Genomic DNA, 20,107 nt, shown 5'->3' on the forward strand with positions numbered 1-20,107 from the left:
GGACACAGTCAACATGGATTTACCCAAGGAAAGTCTTGCCTAACAAATCTGCTTCATTTTGTTTGAAGGGGTTAATAAACATGTGGATAAAGGTGAACCGGTAGATGTGTATTTGGATTTTCAGAAGGCGTTTGACAAAGTCACTCATGAGAAGCTTCTACGAAAACTAAAAAGTCATGGGATAGGAGGCGATGTCCTTTCGTGGATTACAAACTGGTTAAAAGACAGGGAACAGAGAGTAGGATTAAATGGTCAATTTTCTTAGTGGAAAAGGGTAAACAGTGGAGTGCCTCAGGGATCTGTACTTGGACCAGTGCTTTTCAATATATATATAAATGATCTGGAAAGAATACGATGAGTGAGGTTATCAGATTTGCAGATGATACAAAATTATTCAGAGTAGTTAAATCACAAGCAGACTGAGATATATTACAGGAGGACCTTGCAAGACTGGAAGATTGGGCATCCAAACAGCAGATGAAATTTAATGTGGACAAGTGCAAGGTGTTGCATACAGGGAAAAATAACCCTTGCTGTAGTTACACGATGTTAGGTTCCATATTAGGAGCTACCACCCAGGAAAAAGATCCAGGCATCATAGTGGATAATAATTTAAAATTGTCGGCTCAGTGTGCTGCAGCAGTCAAAAAAGCAAATAGAATGTTAAGAATTATTAGGAAGGGAATGGTTAATAGAACGAAAAATGTCATAATACCTCTGTATCGCTCCATGGTGAGACTGCACCTTGAATACTGTGTACAATTCTGGTCGCCGTATCTCAAAAAAGATATGGTTGCGATGGAGAAGGTACAGAGAAGGGCAACCAAAATGATAAAGGGGATGGAACAGCTCCCCTATGAGGAAAGGCTGAAGAGGTTAGGGCTGTTCAGCTTGGAGAAGAGACGGCTGAGGGGGGATATGATAGAGGTCTTTAAGATCATGAGAGGTCTTGAACGAGTAGATGTGACTCGGTTATTTACACTTTCGAATAATAGAAGAACTAGGGGGAATTCAATGAAGTTAGCAAGTAGCACATTTAAGACTAATGGGAGAAAATTCTTTTTCACTCAACGCACAATAAAGCTCTGGAATTTGTTGCCAGAAGATGTGGTTAGTGCAGTTAGTGTAGCTGGGTTCAAAAAAGGTTTGAATAAGTTCTTGGAGGAGAAGTCCATTAATGGTCATTAATCAATTTTATTTGGGGAATAGCCACTGCTATTAATTGCATCAGTAGCATGGGTTCTTCTTAGTGTTTGGGTAATTGCCAGTTTCTTGTAAACTGGTTTTGGCCTCTGTTAGAAACAGGATGCTGGGCTTGATGGACCCTTGGTCTTGACCCAGCATGGCAATTTCTTATGTTCTTAAGTTGATCCTTCCTGTCATTGCGATATAATTTGTACCCTGATATAGCACTGTCCCATTGGTTATCCTCCTTCCACCAAGTCTCTGTGGTGCCAATTATGTCAATCTCATCGTTTGCTGCTATACACTCTAACTCTCCCATCTTACTTCTTAGACTTCTGGCATTGGCACACAGACATTTCAAAGTGTGTTTTTTGTTTGTATTAACAACCTGCTTTTCAGTTGTTAGGGATAATTTGGAAATCATTAGCTTCATTGGTTTTTTTTATATATAGGCACATAGACTACGTTTTCTTTTATTGGAGCCTCTCTGTTGGTATGCCCTAACTCTCCTGTTTCATTAGTATCCTTCAAGGATACATTTCTCCGAACCATGCATTGCTGAGTGACTGTTGGCTTTCCCCCTTGTTCTAGTTTAAAAGCTGCTCTATCTCCTTTTTGAAAGTTAGTGCCAGCAGCTTGGTTCCACTCTGGTTAAGGTGGAGTCCATCCTTTCGGAAAAGTCTCCACTTTACCCAAATGTTTCCCCAGTTCCTTACAAAACTGAATCCCTCTTCCTTGCACCATCGTCTCATCCACTCATTGAAACTCTGGAGCTCTGCCTGCCTTTGTGGACCTGCTCGTGGAACAGGAAACATTTCATAGAATGCCACCCTGGAAGTTCTGGATTTCAGCTTTCTACTTAAAATCCTAAATTTGGCTGCGTGAGGTCTGCCACCTTCGCACCAGGCAGGCAAGTTACCAGGCGGTCCTCACATCCACCAGCCACCCTGTTATCTACATTTCTAATAATTGAATCACCAACTATGATGGCTGGCCTAACCTTTCTCTCCTGGGCAGTAGCCCTGGGAGACTTGTCCTCAGTATGAGAGGACAATACATCACCTGGAGAGCAGGTCCTTGCTACAGGATCACTTCCTGCTACACCAGGGTGCTGTTCTCCTACTGGGAGACCTTTCTGATCCAAGGCAGCACTGGGGCTGCCAGACTGGATTTGGGACTTGGCTACTATGACCCTGAAGGTCTTATCAATGTACCTCTCTGTCTGCCTCAGCTCCTCCAAGTCTGCTACTCTAGCCTCCAGAGATCGGACTCTTCCCTGAGAGCCAGGAGCTCTTTGCACCAAGTGCACACATACAGCCTCTCACTGGTGGGTAAAAAATCATACATGTGACACTCAGTGCAAAAGACTGAAGAGCCCCACTCTTACTGCTGGACTGCTGCCTTCATCTTAGTTTAATTGAGTTCCTAGTTAAGTTTAGGATACTAAGGGAGTTGGAATTAGAGTACTTTAAATTTACAGGAGTATTTACTAATTAATCAGCTAGTGTCCTACAAGGGGATGGTTAAACTTTCAATAAGGGCTGGTACAATAGTATGATTTAGATAAGACCCTGATTGATTTTTAATGAGAAAGTGTCTCTTGCCTAAAAATCAAGGGTTGAGTGGGTGAGAAAGACGGACACTAGAATTAACTATCTCTGGCCTGCTTATTACCTCAGACACACACAGACTCTAAATAATACCGTATATCCCTCTATTTTACCTTTCACCAAACTTTTGTAAGTCCAAAGATTTCCCAAAGTAATACTTTCCATTCTTCTTTAACCACCATTAAATTGATCTTCACTCAGTTAATTGAAGGGTCTGAGATTCGCATGCCTAACAGTGCGCACTTCCGGTCCTCTTCTACTGCAAAGGGTACGGAACCTCTGGAAGCTGGGGCTGTGGAATTCAATTCCTGGATCGCTTGCAGTGACCTCTGGACTCCTTTCCTAGGGGATGCTGGGAGCAGTATGCAGATGAGCCTTCGATAATGAAAAAGTAAAAAAAAAAAAAAAGGCCTGTATGGGAGGTTGGCAAGCAGGAAGCCATTGCTGAAGAAAAGCCATATGATGATCTGTATAGCATTTGCAAAGAAACACTTTGGGGATACTGCTTGCATGTGGGAGAAGGTTTTATGATCTGATGAGACCAATGTGGAACTTTTTGGTCTCACTGCTAAACGATATACATGGAGTAAAACAAACACTGCACATTACCCTGCTAACATCATCTTTACAGTAAAGCATAGTAGTGGAAGGTATTATGTTCTGGGGATGATTTGCCAGCAGCAGGGACGGCTTATAAAAATAGAGGGAAAGATGGATGGTGCAAATAGATCCTGGAAGAAAACCTGCCATGGACCTAGGACTGGGAAGAAGATTCACCTTTCAGCAGGATAATGATCCTATGTACAAAGCAAAGCCACAATGCAGTGGCTCAGCAAGAAGGAAGCGAATATCCTCAAGTGGCATAATCAAAGCCTAAACCTGAATCAAATTGAAAATTTATGGCAGGACTTGAAGAAGATTCCCAGCCAATCTGAAAGAACTTGAGTTCTTCTGCAAAGAAGAATGGGCAAAACTGCATGATCCCACTGTGCAAAGTTGGTAGGCACTTATCCTAAACAACTCATGGCTGTTATTGCTGCAAAAGGAGCTTCCATCAAATATTGAGACAAGAGTGAGAAGATTTATGTAATCAAGACATTTGGGTGGGGGTTACTTTTAATTACTTTTGAAATATTTCTGTAATTATTCTTTCACAGTGAAAGTATAGAAAATGTTGTGTGGATCAGTGCAACAACTTCTACTTTAATGCATTTTTTATTTGAATTTTTTAGTCAGAATGTGAAAAATATACAAGAGTGGTAAGAATTTGCAAGGCACTGTATGCTCTTTCACAAAGCTTATGATTATTTTAAACATCCTTTATGAAAAAGCAATAGTGTTTGATGTTTGTGTGAATTGCCCCATAATACATTTATTTTTGTTTATTTTGGATGATTGCTTATTATTATACAGAACTTTTTTGTACTATATGCAAAATGCATACAGAGGGTTGGTAGATATGTATGAACACATTTATTTCAAGTTCTAGGAGTCAGTAGAGATGGTAAATAGTGCATAGACCTCAGAATTCAGTGACTGTTATAGCTTTTATACTTTTTTATTAAAATTGATAGTCCTTGCTTTGTGCATTTCTCCAAACTTCTGTGCAAATACTCTTGAATGCACTTGTTTTTTAGCTTGGAATGCATGAATACATTTCCATTTCTTTAGAATTTTTCCTGGTTCAGTACTGTATATTCTCGAATTATTGTCCAGTCCTCTGTGTACTGGAGGCATTTGTGACTTAATGATGACCTGAGTGAGTGTATATACATTATTAGCCTATAGTCTTTTAGCTTCATTGGTTGTAAAACATATGCAGAGATATTAGTGCTAAAATATTCTGGCTGTGCATGATTCAAAATTGTATACTGAAGTCAAGTAGAACCCTATCATAGTATAACTCCCTATAGAATGACCAATTTTAACAATACCATTTTCCAACCATTTTTTTCCGGTGGTGCACAAGATTAGAGAATGATCATGCAGCAGCAAAAGATGTTTATAGAAACATTCCTTTGTGCTCTGCCTAGCTACAAAGACATGGCAGGGAGTCTCAAGGAAAGGAGCTGTTTTTTTGGCAGCCACTGAAATGCCCCCATTTATGTGCCCCCATCTCAGCAACTGGCACCATAAAAATGCAAAAATAATTTCATTCACAGTTTTTCCTAAAAAGTCACAAGTATGTGCATGCATGTATATTTTAGAAAGCTTTAGATGTCATTTAGCCAATTAAATGGTTGGGTGGGATAAATATGTCATACCCTGAACTTCTGCACAAGGGAAATATGCAGGAATCATTCTCTCAACAATGAGACCATTCCATTCTAGCTGCCAGGGTGAGGCACTTACTGCTGAAGGAAAAAAGGAAGATATCGGACAGTGTTGCAAACCATGAAGGGCAGCTAGCTCGAGCCCTACTGAGCTTTCCTGTATCACTCCACATTTGTTCTAAAAATCTATTTAGAGGGGTTTTTTATATTATTAATTGTGCAGCACCCTGCAATACAGTAACAAGTTGTTAAAAATAAATAAATAAAAAGCCTTCAAAATGTTACTTATGTAAAAAAAGGACACTACAGCATGAAATCCTCCTTGCACCTTTGTGTATTTGTGCCATTAGATAAGTCTGTTTCTTGTTTGGTTTTGCATAACAGGCATCACTGTTTTCATGTCTTTTCTAGTTAGGGGGAGCCATGGCTCCAGCACTGAAGGAGCTGACAAGGTGGCTGGATGCAAACTCGGAGTATGCGGTGGCAGCAGACTGGGCTGCCATTGTCAGGCTCTCTGTAAGTTGGATTTTGCGGCACTTGGGGACCATGTACACTGGGGAAACCCATCTGTAAAAAAAATTTAACATTTTATATATGTTAAAACATCGAATCTAACATAATAATACCTGGATACCACACACACAGTCTTTTATATCAGAATAAAGTCCCTCTCATGTAGTGTCTCTATCATGTGCCGTCTGACATCAGATCACAGAAGTGTCCTTGTCACATGCAGACTCATAGAATTATAGAGAAATAGGGCTGGAAGGCAACGCAAAAGATCATATTGTCTGACCCCCTGCCTTCAGACAGGTTCAGTGTACCTAAACCTGTTGTTCTCCAAGGACAAGCAGGATGGTAGTCCTCACATATGGGTGACATCATCAGATGGAGCCCGGCATGGAAAACTTTTGTCAAAGTTTCTAGAAACTTTGACAGACACACACTGAGCATGCCCAGCATGCAGATAACCACACATCCACATGGGGTCCCCCTTCAGTCTCTCTTTTTCCGCAAAGTTGAAGCCTTGTGGCCGTGGAGCTTGCACTTTTTCTGTGAGAAATCACGTTTTTTCTTCCTTCCCGCATTCCACCAGGTCCCTCTGCATTTTGGGGTTTTTTTCCTCATCGCTCTTGGTAAGTTTTTCTGGTATTTCGCTGTTGGTTACTGACGGTGTCGTTTCCCTGTGGCCGCTGACCATTGACTGCACGTTGCATTCTTTTCGATATGGCGTCGTCTGGCTTTCACTGTTGCTCCCAGTGCCCCCAGACCATGTCCCTCACAGACCCCCATGAGGTCTGTGTCTTCTGCCTGGGGGTGTCACATGATGTCCATTGTTGCAATCTTTGTGCCTAGATGACCTCTAAGAGCCGTCGGACGCATTTAGACAAAATGGAAAAGCTGTTTGGCTCTAAGAGATCAGATCCGTCGTCAGTGTCTGGGACTTCTACACTTCAAGGGAAAGGAGTCTTGGCATCGACCCCCTTCAGTATCCCCTCCGCTACCTATCCTTGATCCCGAGGTAGGGGCAGGGGACCAAGTGAGGTCTATCTCTTTTCAATCCAGGTTGGATTCCTTCCCATCTCCGTCGGTCCCGGGGCAAGGACCAAGGTGAGCACCGAGAGAAGTCAAGGAAACACCAACACTGCTCACCCTCTTAGAAGTCAGACCACGGGAAGGCATCAACTGGGTCAGTGCCTCCCCCAAAGCGGTCTCGTGCAGGGAAGGTGCTACCTTCCAGTCCTCCCAAGGACTCACAGTGGTCCCCACCAATACCAGTGGAAGGTTCAGTTTCTCCCCATGATTCTAGGGTCGATCCAATTCCACTGCCTCCCCCTCCTCAAACTATTCCATCCTTGGCAGCTTTTGAGGAGGAATTAGAGAGGCTAGTGCGGTTGGGAGTCAGCCAGGCCCTGCACGATATTGAGCCTCCAGTACCACCTCCACCGCGAGAGCCAACTCCATTGGTGCTTGCGCCTCTCTTGGAGCAGTTGGACCTGCTGCTCTGTGTCTTACCGACGCAGCTAGCTCTGAAGCCCCAAACCTCTATGCTGTCGAAGGGAGCATCGCTGCTGCCGCCACCGGTCCCCATCCCGGTGAGTGACTTCTCAGATGAGGGAGGTCCATCGGGGTCAACGGTGCCTCGGCCATGCATGACACCCCAGCAACCTCTGGCACTCCCAGCCCCATCCGGACCAATGGATCCATCAGTGCCCTCGGTTTCATCTTCAGATCCGCCGGTGCCCCTGTGGCCCTCTAGCTTGAGGCTCAGGGCGCAAGTGGGAGCTCCACCCCTTGCGTCTCCAGACATTCAGAGCGAGGGGGAAGCTCTCTATGATCCCTGGGAAGGAGAGACATCTTTATCCTCCACTGAAGAATCTGAGGACTTGCCTTCGGAACCCTCTCCACCAGAAGAGAGGTGAAAATCCTCTCCAGAGGATCTTTCTTTTGCTGGTTTTGTTTTGTTAAAGTCATGGCGGAGTCTGATTTTCCAGCTATTAACAGAACAAGATTCTCGTCACAAGATGTTGGAGATTCTGCAATTTCTTGATGCTCCTAAAGAAGTAGTGGCTATTCCAGTATATGACACCTTTAAGAAGCTATTCTTCCTATTCTGGGAACAACCCATTTCCATTCCTCCTGTGAACCAGAAGACGGATGTAGTCTATCTGGTTCAGTCCTCCACAGGGTTTGAGCGTTGTAAACTGCCTTACCAATCAGTGGTGGTAGAATAATCGGCCTTAAAGAAGGCAAAGAGATTTTGGACTCATGCCTCGGCCCCCCTGGGCCGCGAGCACAGAGCTCTGGATGCTCTCGGATGCCGGGTGTTCCAGGGCTTTATGTTGGCAACTAGGATTGCTTGCTATCAACTCTATATGGGGCAGTACTCCAGAAACCTCTGGAAACAAGCCCAGGAGCTGGTGGAATGTCTCCCGCAACAATTTCAGGACTTCTAGAAAATAGTTAAGCAGGGCCTGGACTGTGATAAACACGACGTCCGCTTTGTGTATGACATGTTTGAGACAACTATGAGAGTTGCTGCAGCAGGCATTGGGGCTCGAACCTTGGCTTGGCTATGCACTTCCAACCTGCGCCCCGAAGTGCAGGACCATCTGGCAGATCTGCCCTGTATGGGGAGAAAACCTGTTTGGGACAAAATTAAAGAGGCGGTTGACCAGCTGAAGGACTATCATGAAACCCTTCAACAGTTGTCAGCCAGCACTTTGGACACTCAGCCCTCCAACAAAATGCCTCCTAATCAATATCCAAGACAACCTTTTCACCAGCCACACAAGTACTACCCGTACACCTCTAGATTGAGACCTCAGCCGGCACCAGCAAGACCAAGGGCATGGCAACCTCGTACACCCTGTCCGAATCTTGCCCCGCCACAAAACCCTGTTGCGGGATTTTGACTGGCAGCCAGGGGGTTTGAGCCAGTGGGGGGGCCACCTACAGCTATTTGCAGTACGATGGACATCAGTTACCTCAGACCACTGGGTCCTGTCCATCGTGAGGCAGGGGTACAGATTGCATTTCCAACAAACTCCACCCCATTCTCCCCCGTGTCCCCGGTGGAGAGGCGTAGAGAGGGCAGATACTCCAAGTAGAGCTCTTCGCCCTCTTAATGGCTAGAGCAGTCGAACCAGTCCCAACAGCCAACAGGGGGTGGGGGGGGGACAGATTCTATTTCAGGTATTTCCTGATTCCCAAGAAAACTGGTGGCCTTCTCCTCATTCTGGACCTGAGGGCATTAAACCGGTTTCTTGTCAGAGAAAATTTCAAGATGGTTTCTTTGGGCACTTTGATCCCCCTCTTCAAAGCTGGGGACTGGCTCTGCTCCCTCGACTTCAAAGACGCATAATGTCCATATCCTCATTTCTCCAGTAGATCAGAGGTATCTACGGTTCCTGGTAGAGGAAGAGCACTACCAGTATTACGTACTGCCTTTTGGCAGTACATAATGGGGACCTATCTTCGGAGGCAAGGAGTACATGTCTTCCCTTACCTCGATGATTGGCTTAACAAGAGTGACTCCAGGCAGGGAGCGCTGCCTACAGTCCACCATATGCTCCTTGAAAAATCTGGAATTTCTGATCAACTATCCGAAATCACATCTCCAGCCATCATTGCAACTGGACTTCATCGGGACCAGACTGGACACTGTCCAGAAGAAGGCCTCAAGGCAGGGCAGAGACCCTTGCTGCCCTTGCTCGAGTAGTCTCCGGGTGCCCCCATGTTTCGGCGCACCAATTTCTGCTGCTTCTGGGACATAATAGTGGCAACGGTGCATGTCACTGTGTTCACGTGGCTTCACATGCGCAGAGCGTAGTGGACATTACATTCCCAGTGGTGTCAAGCCACCCAGGAGCTTTGGGCTCATGTCCTGATCACCACTCCTCTCTGGCAGTCCCTCATGTGGTGGGAAACCCTATCCAATCTGGAGAGAAGGATGCCCTTCTGGGGCCCGCAGCCCCAGATCATCCTGACCACAGACGCGTCTCACACGGTTGGGGGACCCAATTTGCAGATCTCCACACTCAAGGTCTTTAGTCCCTGCAGGAGAGGTAATCCCAGATACATTTCCTAGAGTTATGGGCGATCTGTTGTGCCCTGAAGGGGTTCAGGGAGCACTTACACAACAAAGTGGTCCTGGTTCAGACCGAAAATATGGTGGCGATGTTGTATCTGAACAAGCAGGGAGGGACAAGGTCATACCTCCTCTGCCAAGAGGTAGTCCAGATCTGTTCATGGGCCCTCAAGAAGGGCATCTTCCTCCAGACTCTTTGAGTTGGGCCTTCCAACCCCACAGGTGGTCCCTGAATCAAGAGGTAGCCAACCACATCTTTCATCTATGGGGGACCCCGGACATAGATCTGTTCACTTCCCCAGAGAACAAGAAGGTGGATCGATTCTACTCACTGGGACAGGTGGACAGAAGATCGGTGTCAGATGTCTTTTCATGTCACTGGGGCATCCGTCTGCTGTACTCTTATTCTCCCCTTCCTAATCTCAAAAACTCTCCAAGAGCTCTAGCAGGACTGAGGCACCATAATCCTGGCTGCACCCTTTTGGCCTCACCAGGTCTGGTTCCCTCTTCTATGGGAGCTTTCCCTCTTGTATGGGAGCTGGCCTCGCGCCCTCCGATCCGGCTGGGGATTGCTCCAGATCTGATCTCTCAGGACCAGGACAAGCTTAACCGGGTGACCGTAAGGCACTGGACCTTTCGAAAGGCATATCTTGAATCCTCTTGGAGTCCAGGAAACCTTCCACAAGAAAATCTTATAATCTCAAGTGGAAGAGGTTTTCAGCTTGGTGGGTTGGGCGCAGTCTGGATCCCTTCTCTTGTTCCCCACCAAAGCTTTGGGACTACCTGTTGCACCTCTCCGAGTCTGGCTTGCAAACAACTTTGGTGAGAGTTCATCTTAGTGCCATCGAAGCTTACTACCAGGGGAGGGATGATGCTTCCATTTCCACCCATCCGCTAGTAGGACGGTTCATGCGAGGCAAGTTACAACCTTAAGCCTCCTACTCTGCCCCCAGCGGTCTCCTTGGGACCTCAGTGTAGTCCTGTCCCAGCTCATGAAGGATCCATTTAAGCTCCTACAGTCTTGCGATCTGAAGTACCTGTCCTGGAAGGTCATCTTCTTGGTAGCGGTTACTTCAGTGCGCAGGGTCAGTGAGCTGCAGGCTCTGGTGTCATACCCCCCTTATATGAGGTTTTGCCATTATAAGGTAGTTTTACGTACGCATCCGAAGTTCCTTCCAAAGGTGGTCACAGAATTCCATCTCAATCAGTCCATTGTGTTGCCTTCCTTTTTTCGAAGGCTGCATGCCTACCAGGGTGAACGTGCACTGCATACTCTAGATTATAAAAGGGCCCTGGCCTTTTACCTTGAATGGACAGCACCTCACTGCCTGTCCACTTGGCTTTTTGTCTCCTTCGACAAAAACAGGTTGGGAGTCACAGTGTCTAAGCAGACTTTATCTGCTACGCTCAAGCAGGCCTGCAGCTTGAAGGTCACATCAAGGCTCATTCCGTTCTAGTCATATCGGTTTCGTTGGCTCACTTGCGTGCCATCCCCATTCACAAGATATGCAGGGCAGCGACCTGGAATCCCCTTCACACATGCGCCTCTCATTATTGTCTGGACAGAGATGGATGATGAGATGGTCATTTGGTCCTCCGCAATCTTTTTCAGCCATGAAAACCCAACTCTTCCTGCCTTGGGCCCTTTCCTTGGGTACAGGCTTGCTCCCTTGGTTCTAGCAGCTCTAGTTGTTGTGCACATTGGCACTTGCTCTATGCTGCCTATGTTGGGAGCAGCCTGTAGCTACATAATCACCCATGTGTAAGGGCTACCATCCTGCTTGTCCTTGGAGAAAGCAGAGTTGCTTACTTGCAACAGCTGTTCTTCAAGGACAGCAGGATGTTAGTCCTCTCAAAACCCACCCGCCACCCTGCAGAACTGGGTTTCTTTTGGTTTGTTGTTTTATTTTTTGCAAACTCTGTTATAAGACTGAAGAGGGATACCCCTTCCCCACCAGTGGATGTGTAGTTAGCAGCATGCCGGGCAAGCTCAGTGAGTCAATCAAAGTTTCTAGAAACTTTGACAAAAGTGTGTGAAGACTAACATCTTGTTGTCCTTGGAGAGCACCTGTTACAGGTAAGCAACTCTGCTTTCTACTTGTTATTGTATGTATATTCTGTGCAGTCAGGCAATTGCCTCTTTGTGTACACCATAAGTTGTTCTCTGTCTATCTTCAAATATAGTTACCAGTCATTCATCTGCTCTTTTAAACCTTCAGTGAGAGTAATCCCATTATTTTCCTGGTAAATTGTTTCAGTGTTTAACTCCCCTTACAGTAAGAAAGTTCTTAAATTTCTTCTGGCTATTACTTCTAATCTTTTTCTTAGAAAGTATGGAGAACTGATCATCATCCTCTTTCTAACCTTTTTTTATATTTGAATACTGTTACATATCACCATTCAGTTTTCTCGAAGTTAATACAGTAATCCCATTTCTTCATAAATTCATATCATATGGACTAGGGGAGCCAACTCTGGTCCTCAAGAACCACATACAGGCCTGGTTTTCAGGATATCCCTAATAAATATGCATGAGATAGATTTTCATGCATAGCCTCCTTAATATGCAAATCTATCTCATGCATATTCATTGTGGATATCCTGAAAACCTGTCCTGTTTATGGCTCTCGAGGACCAGAGTTGGCCAACCTGATATAGACCTCTTATTTGTGTTAATCCCCACTCAGCTTCCATCAAAATCTCTATTTCAAATGCAGTCTAAGACCTCAGAGTAATGCCGCTCAGTAATACTTTGTATATAGAGTTTGGTACTAAAATCTTAGCTCCATCTTCTAGTTGTCTAACCAGGCTATCTTGTTCAGTAGTGATACTCTATATGCTCATGAAATCATTCAGTTTTCATTAAAAATAAAAATAAAAAAGTACGCACATACTGTGCCATCTTTTTAAACCATACACCTCAAAGAGTAATATATATAAATTTAGATTCGTCTCATACCTTTATTATCCTACAGGAGAATGCATCTTAAAAGATCATCATGTCTTTGTATCCCTTCTCTTATGTCCCTCCTCCCCAATAACTTTTGAACCATTCATCTAATTTCATTCAGATTTCTACCACAGATAGAGCACCTAGTGATCCTTGGCTCACATTTTTCATTTACTCTTGAGGCCCACAGCTCTTAAAATTTGTTTCTTTTTTTTTTTTCTATAGGAAACAGACCAGTAACAAAACAGGCCAGGGCACTAAGAGCCCTACTGTTTATTAATCATAACCATATGCAAATTTCTGTAACAAAGAAGGCAAGTAAGCATCATGAAATGTAAACGTAGCTCTTTATTTTAGCATTTATGAGGTACAATTATCAATCTATCAGATAAACATTTTTCTGTCATTAATTTTTAAATTCTTTAAGTAGGTTTCCCATTGTTTCCCTTTACCTCTAGCTGTCCCTTGTTGACAAGAGTCTCTCTATCTGATCGATTCATACTAAGTATGATATCCTTTGTAACTTTGCAAACACTGATTCACTACTGCACATATGGTTCGGGCTATATTTCCTCTGTTCCCCTTTGTGGCTTCCTACCAATCATTCAGGCCAATTCAGTAAAGTCCGCGGGAGAGCGGACAAACGCCCGCTCGCCGGTGCACGCGCTACAGTATTTAAATTAGGTGGTGCGGTAGAAACGGGCAAAAGGAGGCGCTAGGGACACTAGCACGTCCATAGCGCCTCCTTTTAGCCCAGAGCGGCGGCTGTCAGCGGGTTTGACAGCCGACTTTTTCAATTTTGCCAGCATCTGTTCTCGAGCTCGCTGACAGCCACGGGCTCAGAAACCGAATGCTGGCAAAATTGAGCGTCCGGTTTTCGGCCCGACAGCCGCTGGCCCATTTAAAATTTTTTTTTTACTCTTCGGGACCTCCAACTTAATATCGCCATGATATTAAGTCGGAGGGTGCACAGAAAAGCAGTTTTTCCTGCTTTTCTGTGCACTTTCCCGGTGCCGGCAGAAACTAGCGCCTACCTTTGGGTAGGCGCTAATTTCTTAAAGTAAAATGTGGGACTTGGCTGCACATTTTACTTACTGTATCGCGTGGGCATACCTAATAGGGCCATCAACATGCATTTGCATGTTGAGGGCGCTATTAGGTGCCGCGGGTTGGACACGCGTTTTCCTCCCCTTACTGAATAAGGGGTAAGGGAAAACGCGCGTCCAAGGACAGGTTAACAGTGCGCTCCGTTGGAGCGCACTGTACTGTATCAGCCTGATTGAAAGCACACTTGCCATCAGAGATCACCTGACTTTCTCCAAAGTTATCTGCCTTGGAATCATTCATGTGAAAAATTTTGATCCAGGGACAGGATGTGAAAGCCTCCATAACAGGTTTTTCCTCCTAATCCTATTTTAACCGCCTTTTCACTGTTTGAAAGTGCACTCCATTTCATTTGTTAAGATTTATTTTAAAGAAACATAGAAATGTGACAGCAGAAAAAGATCATATGATCTTATCTTGCCTGCACCTATTGCTCAGCCCTACAATCCCTTCCACTTTGTTTTATTGTCCTGGGTTTGATCCTTCATGCCATACAGGAGAGGAGAAGTAGCTTAGTGGTTAGAGCAGCAGGCTGGAAGCCAGGGTTCAAATCCCCTGACACTCCTTATGACCTTGGGCAAGTCACTTCACTTCCATTGCCTCATGTATAAACTTTGATTGTGAGCCCTAGAGTACCTGAATGCAATCTGCTTTGAAGTGGCTAACCAGTCACGAAAGGTAGAATATAAAATAAAAAGTGAAAAACATTGTTTTTTTCTCTGGCAGTAAGCATGCATTTCTTTACTCTAACACTCTAGATTTTTGCTTGAAAAGGATCCCCTTTGCCATAATTTATCCCTGGCCTTATCCATGAAGTGGGTAATTTTGTAACAGCTTACATAAGAAAGTTAGAAAATATGCTCATAAGTTTTCACTTCACAGTAACTTAGTAATGACAGCAGAAGAGGACCAAATGGTCCAGCCAGTCTGCCTGGCAAGCTTCTTAAGGTAGTAACCGCCACTCCATGCAAGTTACTTCCATGTTTCTCATTTTTACTGGGTGACGAGCTTTCTTGAAAATTCAGACAGTGCTGCTTGACTTGCTTTGCTTATGAACTTGACCCTAGAGAAGCAGGCCTGTGCTTTTTCCCTTATGTCTGCATATCAGTACCCCAGACCGTAGAAGTTGAGGCTCTCTTGGTTGTTGTCTGAATACTATTCCCCCATTTACCCCAGCTGTTGAAGCAGGGAGCAATGTTGCAGTTGCATTAAAAGCATCAAAGCTTATTGGTTAAGGGTAGTAATCTCCATGCCTTCCGCTAAGGGGAGTAACTGCTGCACAAGCAAATTACACCCATGCACACTTTCTTCATTTTCTTTAGGACTTTTTTCAAAGCAAACATACACATGTACATTTATGCACATAGAAGTGAATTTTCAAAGGAGTTACATGCGTAAAAATAGCATATATAGTAACAATTTTCAAAAGCCCATTTACACCCACAAAATCTTGACAATTCAGCCCTTTGAAGTGCATTTTCAAAGGAGTTGCCCATTTACATGTGTAAAGTCTTGAAAATTGACCTTCATAATTTTGAAAATCCCAAAGTATATGCGTACATCCAAACCCCTCCCTAACTCCACCATCCAGAATGCCTCTGCTCAGTCCAGCTAAACTTACAAGCCTACAGGACATCCCCAAGTAAATTCGCCCACATATTGAGAGGACGTTTTCATAACCGGCCATTTCCTAGCGTGTAGCAGATGGACTCAAAACAAATGAGTATAGTGTGCTCGTGCTAGCAGTTGGAGACGGATCTGATGTCAGCACGGGTACATATACCCCTGCAGGAAGTGCAGCCATTCAGTAATTTCCGTCTCCAAAGCAGTTTGGAGCTACCTCACGCTCGCTGAGCGTGTTTCCAAATTCTAACAACTAAATTCCTAGAAGACACCTATTGAAGTCAAGCCCCGCACTCCTGCGGTGATACCTGGCGGTCACTCACCCAGTTGAGTTTCCCGAGCTGACTTCCGTGGTCCCTCGGAGGTAAGAGCTTCCATAAGGAAGCTGGCAAAACCGTGTGTAAGTTACATCAATCTTTATAGCCGACTTACGTGCATCAATCTGCTTTGAAAATTGTCCGAAATAATGCACAGAAATTCTCCCACACAGTTACACTTACTCTTTGTAGGGTCTAATGTGCGCATATTTTTTTAAATCAAAACTAGGCATGAAATTCCAACTTTGCCCAGTTCCACCCCTGGAACACCTATCTTTTGTGTGCATACAAGGATGCATGAAATCAGGTTACACACAAAAAGGTGAATTTTAAAATTCTGACGCACTCGGAAATGAAGGGATGCGCAGATGTCAGGTTTGTGCGTGCAGAGCAGATTTAAAAGCCTCCTGGGATACATGTCTAATTGCTGCTGTGCGCTCATCTTAAAACTCTCAAAAAGGGGGCAGGGTGTGAAGGGTACATGGGTGTTTTGGGACTTTAACCACAAATCTGCAGGTAAATACTTAAGCAAACCAGCACAGGCCGAGTCCACCTGCCCTGTATCTTTACTATTGCTATGGATGGCAGGTAAGTAAAAAAAAAAAAAATAGCCATTTCGGAGGGGTTTAAAGGGTCTGGGGTAACTGGGGAATGTACAGGCTATCAAAGTAGAGGAAGTGGGGGGGCCTGTCTTTTAATTGAGCGAACTGGGAACAAACTGGTAAAACTGGCAAATGCATTGGCACACATTTCCTTTTAAGATCCCTCCATTTACAAAGTAGAAGCGGGATTTGCGTGCACAGGCAAGCGCCCACTTAAAATTCAGCACACGTGCGCGTGGCCAGGCTATTTTATAACACGCTCGCATATATACGTGTGCTTTATAAACTAGCCATGCCCCTGGGTGTGGGCCGATAAATAGGCACACGGGTGCTCGCGTGCAAGTTTAAAAGTTACCGTCATAGGTTTTTATTTGCCAAACCCTGGGCAATTTTATAAGAAGCCATTTAAGCACATAAACGGCATTTAAATTTACCCCATTGAAGAGATCTCCTAGAGACCTATTAAGAAGGTTACCATACCCAGACACACCTACACATGCTACACAAATTTAAATCATCATGGCAAAAAAAAAAGTCACTATTCATCCAAAAGGTTGACTAATGATATCCAAAGTTGAATCTCTGAGTTAGGTGGTCATCAGTTAATTCTCATAATTTTCTGTATAGGCTTTTCTAAGAACCTACATGCCAAGAAAATCTCCAAGAAGATGACAAAAATGATTTCTCTTATGCCTTAACAGGCACATTGTTCTTTCTTATTTATCCCTTGTTTGTTTATTTTACATCCTCTCTTTCTATGTGGACAATTAACAGCAAAATCTATAAGAATATAAGAAATGCCATTCTGGGTCAGACCAATGGTCCATCGAGCCCAATATCCTCTCTCTTACAGTGGACAATCTTGATCATTTGGAAGTACTGACATCCTAATGAGGAGATCCATTAGGATCTGGCAGAATTAAGATGTGGCTATCCCCACATCTATCTGGCTACTAATTATTAATGGACTTGTCTTCAAGAAACTACCCTAAACCTATTTTAAACCCATCAATACTACTAAGCATAGAAACATAGAACATGACAGCAGCTAAAGATCATACAGCTTTATAACCCCTTCCTCTCCCAGAGTAAACCTCTGTGCTTCCATGTTTTCTTGAATTCTGATACTGTCCTTGCCTTCACAAGGAGGCTGTTCATGCGTTCATCACCTTTAACAACATCTTTTGGGAACAAATTTCAAAGCTTAATTCTATGTTAGTGGAAAACATACTTTCCTGATTTAAATCTGCTACCAGTTAAGTTTATGAAGTATCCTCTAGTCCTAGTTCTACTTGAAAAGATTTAAAAAAAAAAAAATTCCCTATGAACTTGTTTCACGCCATTGTTGATTTTCTAGACCTCCATCATATCCCCTTTCAGGAGCCTCTTCTCGAAGCTGGCAAATCCTAAACTGTTCAGCCTTTCTTTATAAGGAAGCCATCCCCTTTATCATTTTTGCTTGTCTGTTTATTTCGTTGCATTTACCCCCAAAAAGCATATACTCTCGATGAGTTGTATCAGTAAAAAATACAAACATAGCAATAATAAAATTCAGAAAAATAAAAATAACACTAAATACGACAGTGCCCGTAAACTACATCACTGATAAGAGCACATACATTATATATCACGAACATATACCTTCTCTATACCTTTTCTAGTTCTACACAGAACACTCAAGGTGTGATCACATCAAAGATTTATTATGATATTCTGTTTTATTTTCCATTTCTTTCCAAATAATTCTTAACATTCTTAACATTCTATTTGCTTTTTTGACTAGTTCTGCACACTGACCTGAGGATTTCAATGTATTGTCCACAATAATTTCAAGGTTTTTTTCCTGAGTGGTAATTCCTAATGTGACTCCAACTTTGTGTACATATAATTAAGATTATTTTTCCATACTTCCTTGTTTGCCAATAGCCCCTCTACAGTATTTGTCAGGTCATGAGCCTTGGTGGCCAAAAGTCAAGACACTGTATACAGTTCTCCATTTTCTCTTCACACCACTGATCCTCATTCCTTGTAATATTGTCTCCCATGACTACAGTGTGTCTTGGTTTGTTCTGCTGCTCGCCACTTTTTTTTAAATGTGCACATCACTTCCACTGCTTCATTTGCTGTTCTTATATCTTCTGTCTCTCACTTTTAGTTTTTGTCTAGAGTAATAATCTTCCTTCTTCAACCAGCACCTCAGAACAGATGACTATTGATATTCCTTCCTCCACCAGTCCTGCTAAAACAGAGTTCACCTTTGGAGAGAAACTCTTCTAGGAATTACATGTGTCCATGGTTCCTCAGTGTCTGTAAAGATCCAAAGAAATCGAGGCTCTCCCTAGATGGCAAAGCATGTTAAAACCAAATTTTCTGTACTGTGAAAATAACACCACTAACTATAGCTATTGTTACCTACTGCAGTCTATGGAGTAGGTAGAATAAAAATAAAATAAAATCCACTCTGCTTCCATGCCCAGACCCAGCTTGATCCACAGTGCTTTTCACACTGGTATTTTCTGCAGAAGATGTGGGTCAGGGGTTTAACATGATTTTAAAAAATCAGCATTTCTATATACACATTTAAATAACATCCCTCTCTCTTCAGGATCCAACCTATGAAATTCAGTCATTAATACTGCAGAGAATGGCATTTAACACATTATTTCCAGTGCTAGAGGTGTTATTTAAATACTTATGAGGCCATGTTAACAAGGGCCAAAATCCTTTTACTTCTGTGACAGAATCGAAGATTGATGCATTAAAAAGCCTGAAAGGATGTCGATGAAGAAGACATAGAATTTAAAACTAAGCATTTCATGTGTGCATTTGGCATGAATTTTTAACTTGTAACACTAAATGAATGTGGCTAGGTGAAAGCAGACTGTTCTTCTGAGATATTTGCTTTTAAACTGTATATTAAGCAATATTCCCCGCAATCAAAGCAATAATCCAGTTGAAAGGAAATACAGTGATTAGATTGGTGCTTTTTTCTGCCAAGGACACTTTTCACATTTTACTGTATTTCCTAGATCCATCAGATACTCACTACTGGTCAAGGCAGTGTTCTCCCTCTCCCAGGTTCATCAGCAAAGGTGACAGCAATAGTGTTCTCCCTCTTCCGACCTATCAGACAGAATGAGAGCGACAACAGTAGTGTTCTCCTTCTCGGTTTGCCAGATGCTTACTATTGGTGTCTGTAGTGTGCTTAAACCTCCAGACTGATCAGGCATGTGGCAACAGCAGCAATGCCCTTCTCCTCCCAGACCTGTCAGACACCTAGCAAAAGCAAACTTTGTGCTGACTTCTCTTGGGCTTATCAGCAAAGCTGGGGGCTGTTAGGTTTTGCTTACCTTGAAATTAGTAACAGGTCGATACTCTAAGTCCGCATGCACAGTTCTCTTCACCTAGCGCTCGATACTCTCTTCTAATTGCATGCAAATGCATGCCGTGGCTGCGAAGCCTTAGGCAAGCGTTAGGCCCGCGCAACCCATTTTACTGTATAGAGCGCCTATACAGTATCCTGGGTTCACGGGCCTAACGCTTCACGGCCGCGCTGGTATCTGTCATTTCAAATAACATTTGAAATGACAGGTACCAGGAAGTGGACAGTTATGTTCCCCGATGCTCGGCAAACTTTCCCCCAGCCCCCGCTCACCTGCCCTGGCCCCGTCCGGTCTCCGGTGCAGCCCCAGTCTGTCTCCTCCTCCCGAGGCACAAAAAAAAAAAAAAACGAAAAAGTAGCAAGGCTCGGGCCTGCTACGGTAGTCCCTTCTCCCTTCTCCTCTCCTCCCGATTTCGGCACTCAAGGCGGCCGGGTGGGCATGCATTCATCCAGGCAGAGGGAGCCGGCGG

At 43.9% G+C, this 20,107-nt stretch overlaps 1 protein-coding gene across 4 annotated transcripts in view; it reads left to right on the top strand.

Annotated features, from left to right (window-relative positions):
* Positions 1-20,107, top strand: part of CHD6 (chromodomain helicase DNA binding protein 6) — a 586,770-nt gene that overhangs the window by 559,049 nt on the left and 7,614 nt on the right. For 3 of the 4 annotated variants that reach the window (XM_029614845.1, XM_029614844.1, XM_029614846.1), the window contains one exon: positions 5,480-5,584. The exons of the other annotated variant lie outside the window; for it this stretch is intronic. In XM_029614845.1, coding sequence (XP_029470705.1) covers positions 5,480-5,584 — 105 coding nt within the window. The remainder of the gene's footprint in view (positions 1-5,479; positions 5,585-20,107) is intronic. 4 annotated transcript variants of the gene reach the window in all.

The sequence above is a fragment of the Rhinatrema bivittatum genome, chromosome 8 (genome assembly GCF_901001135.1).
Source record: "Rhinatrema bivittatum chromosome 8, aRhiBiv1.1, whole genome shotgun sequence".
NCBI lineage: Eukaryota > Metazoa > Chordata > Amphibia > Gymnophiona > Rhinatrematidae > Rhinatrema > Rhinatrema bivittatum.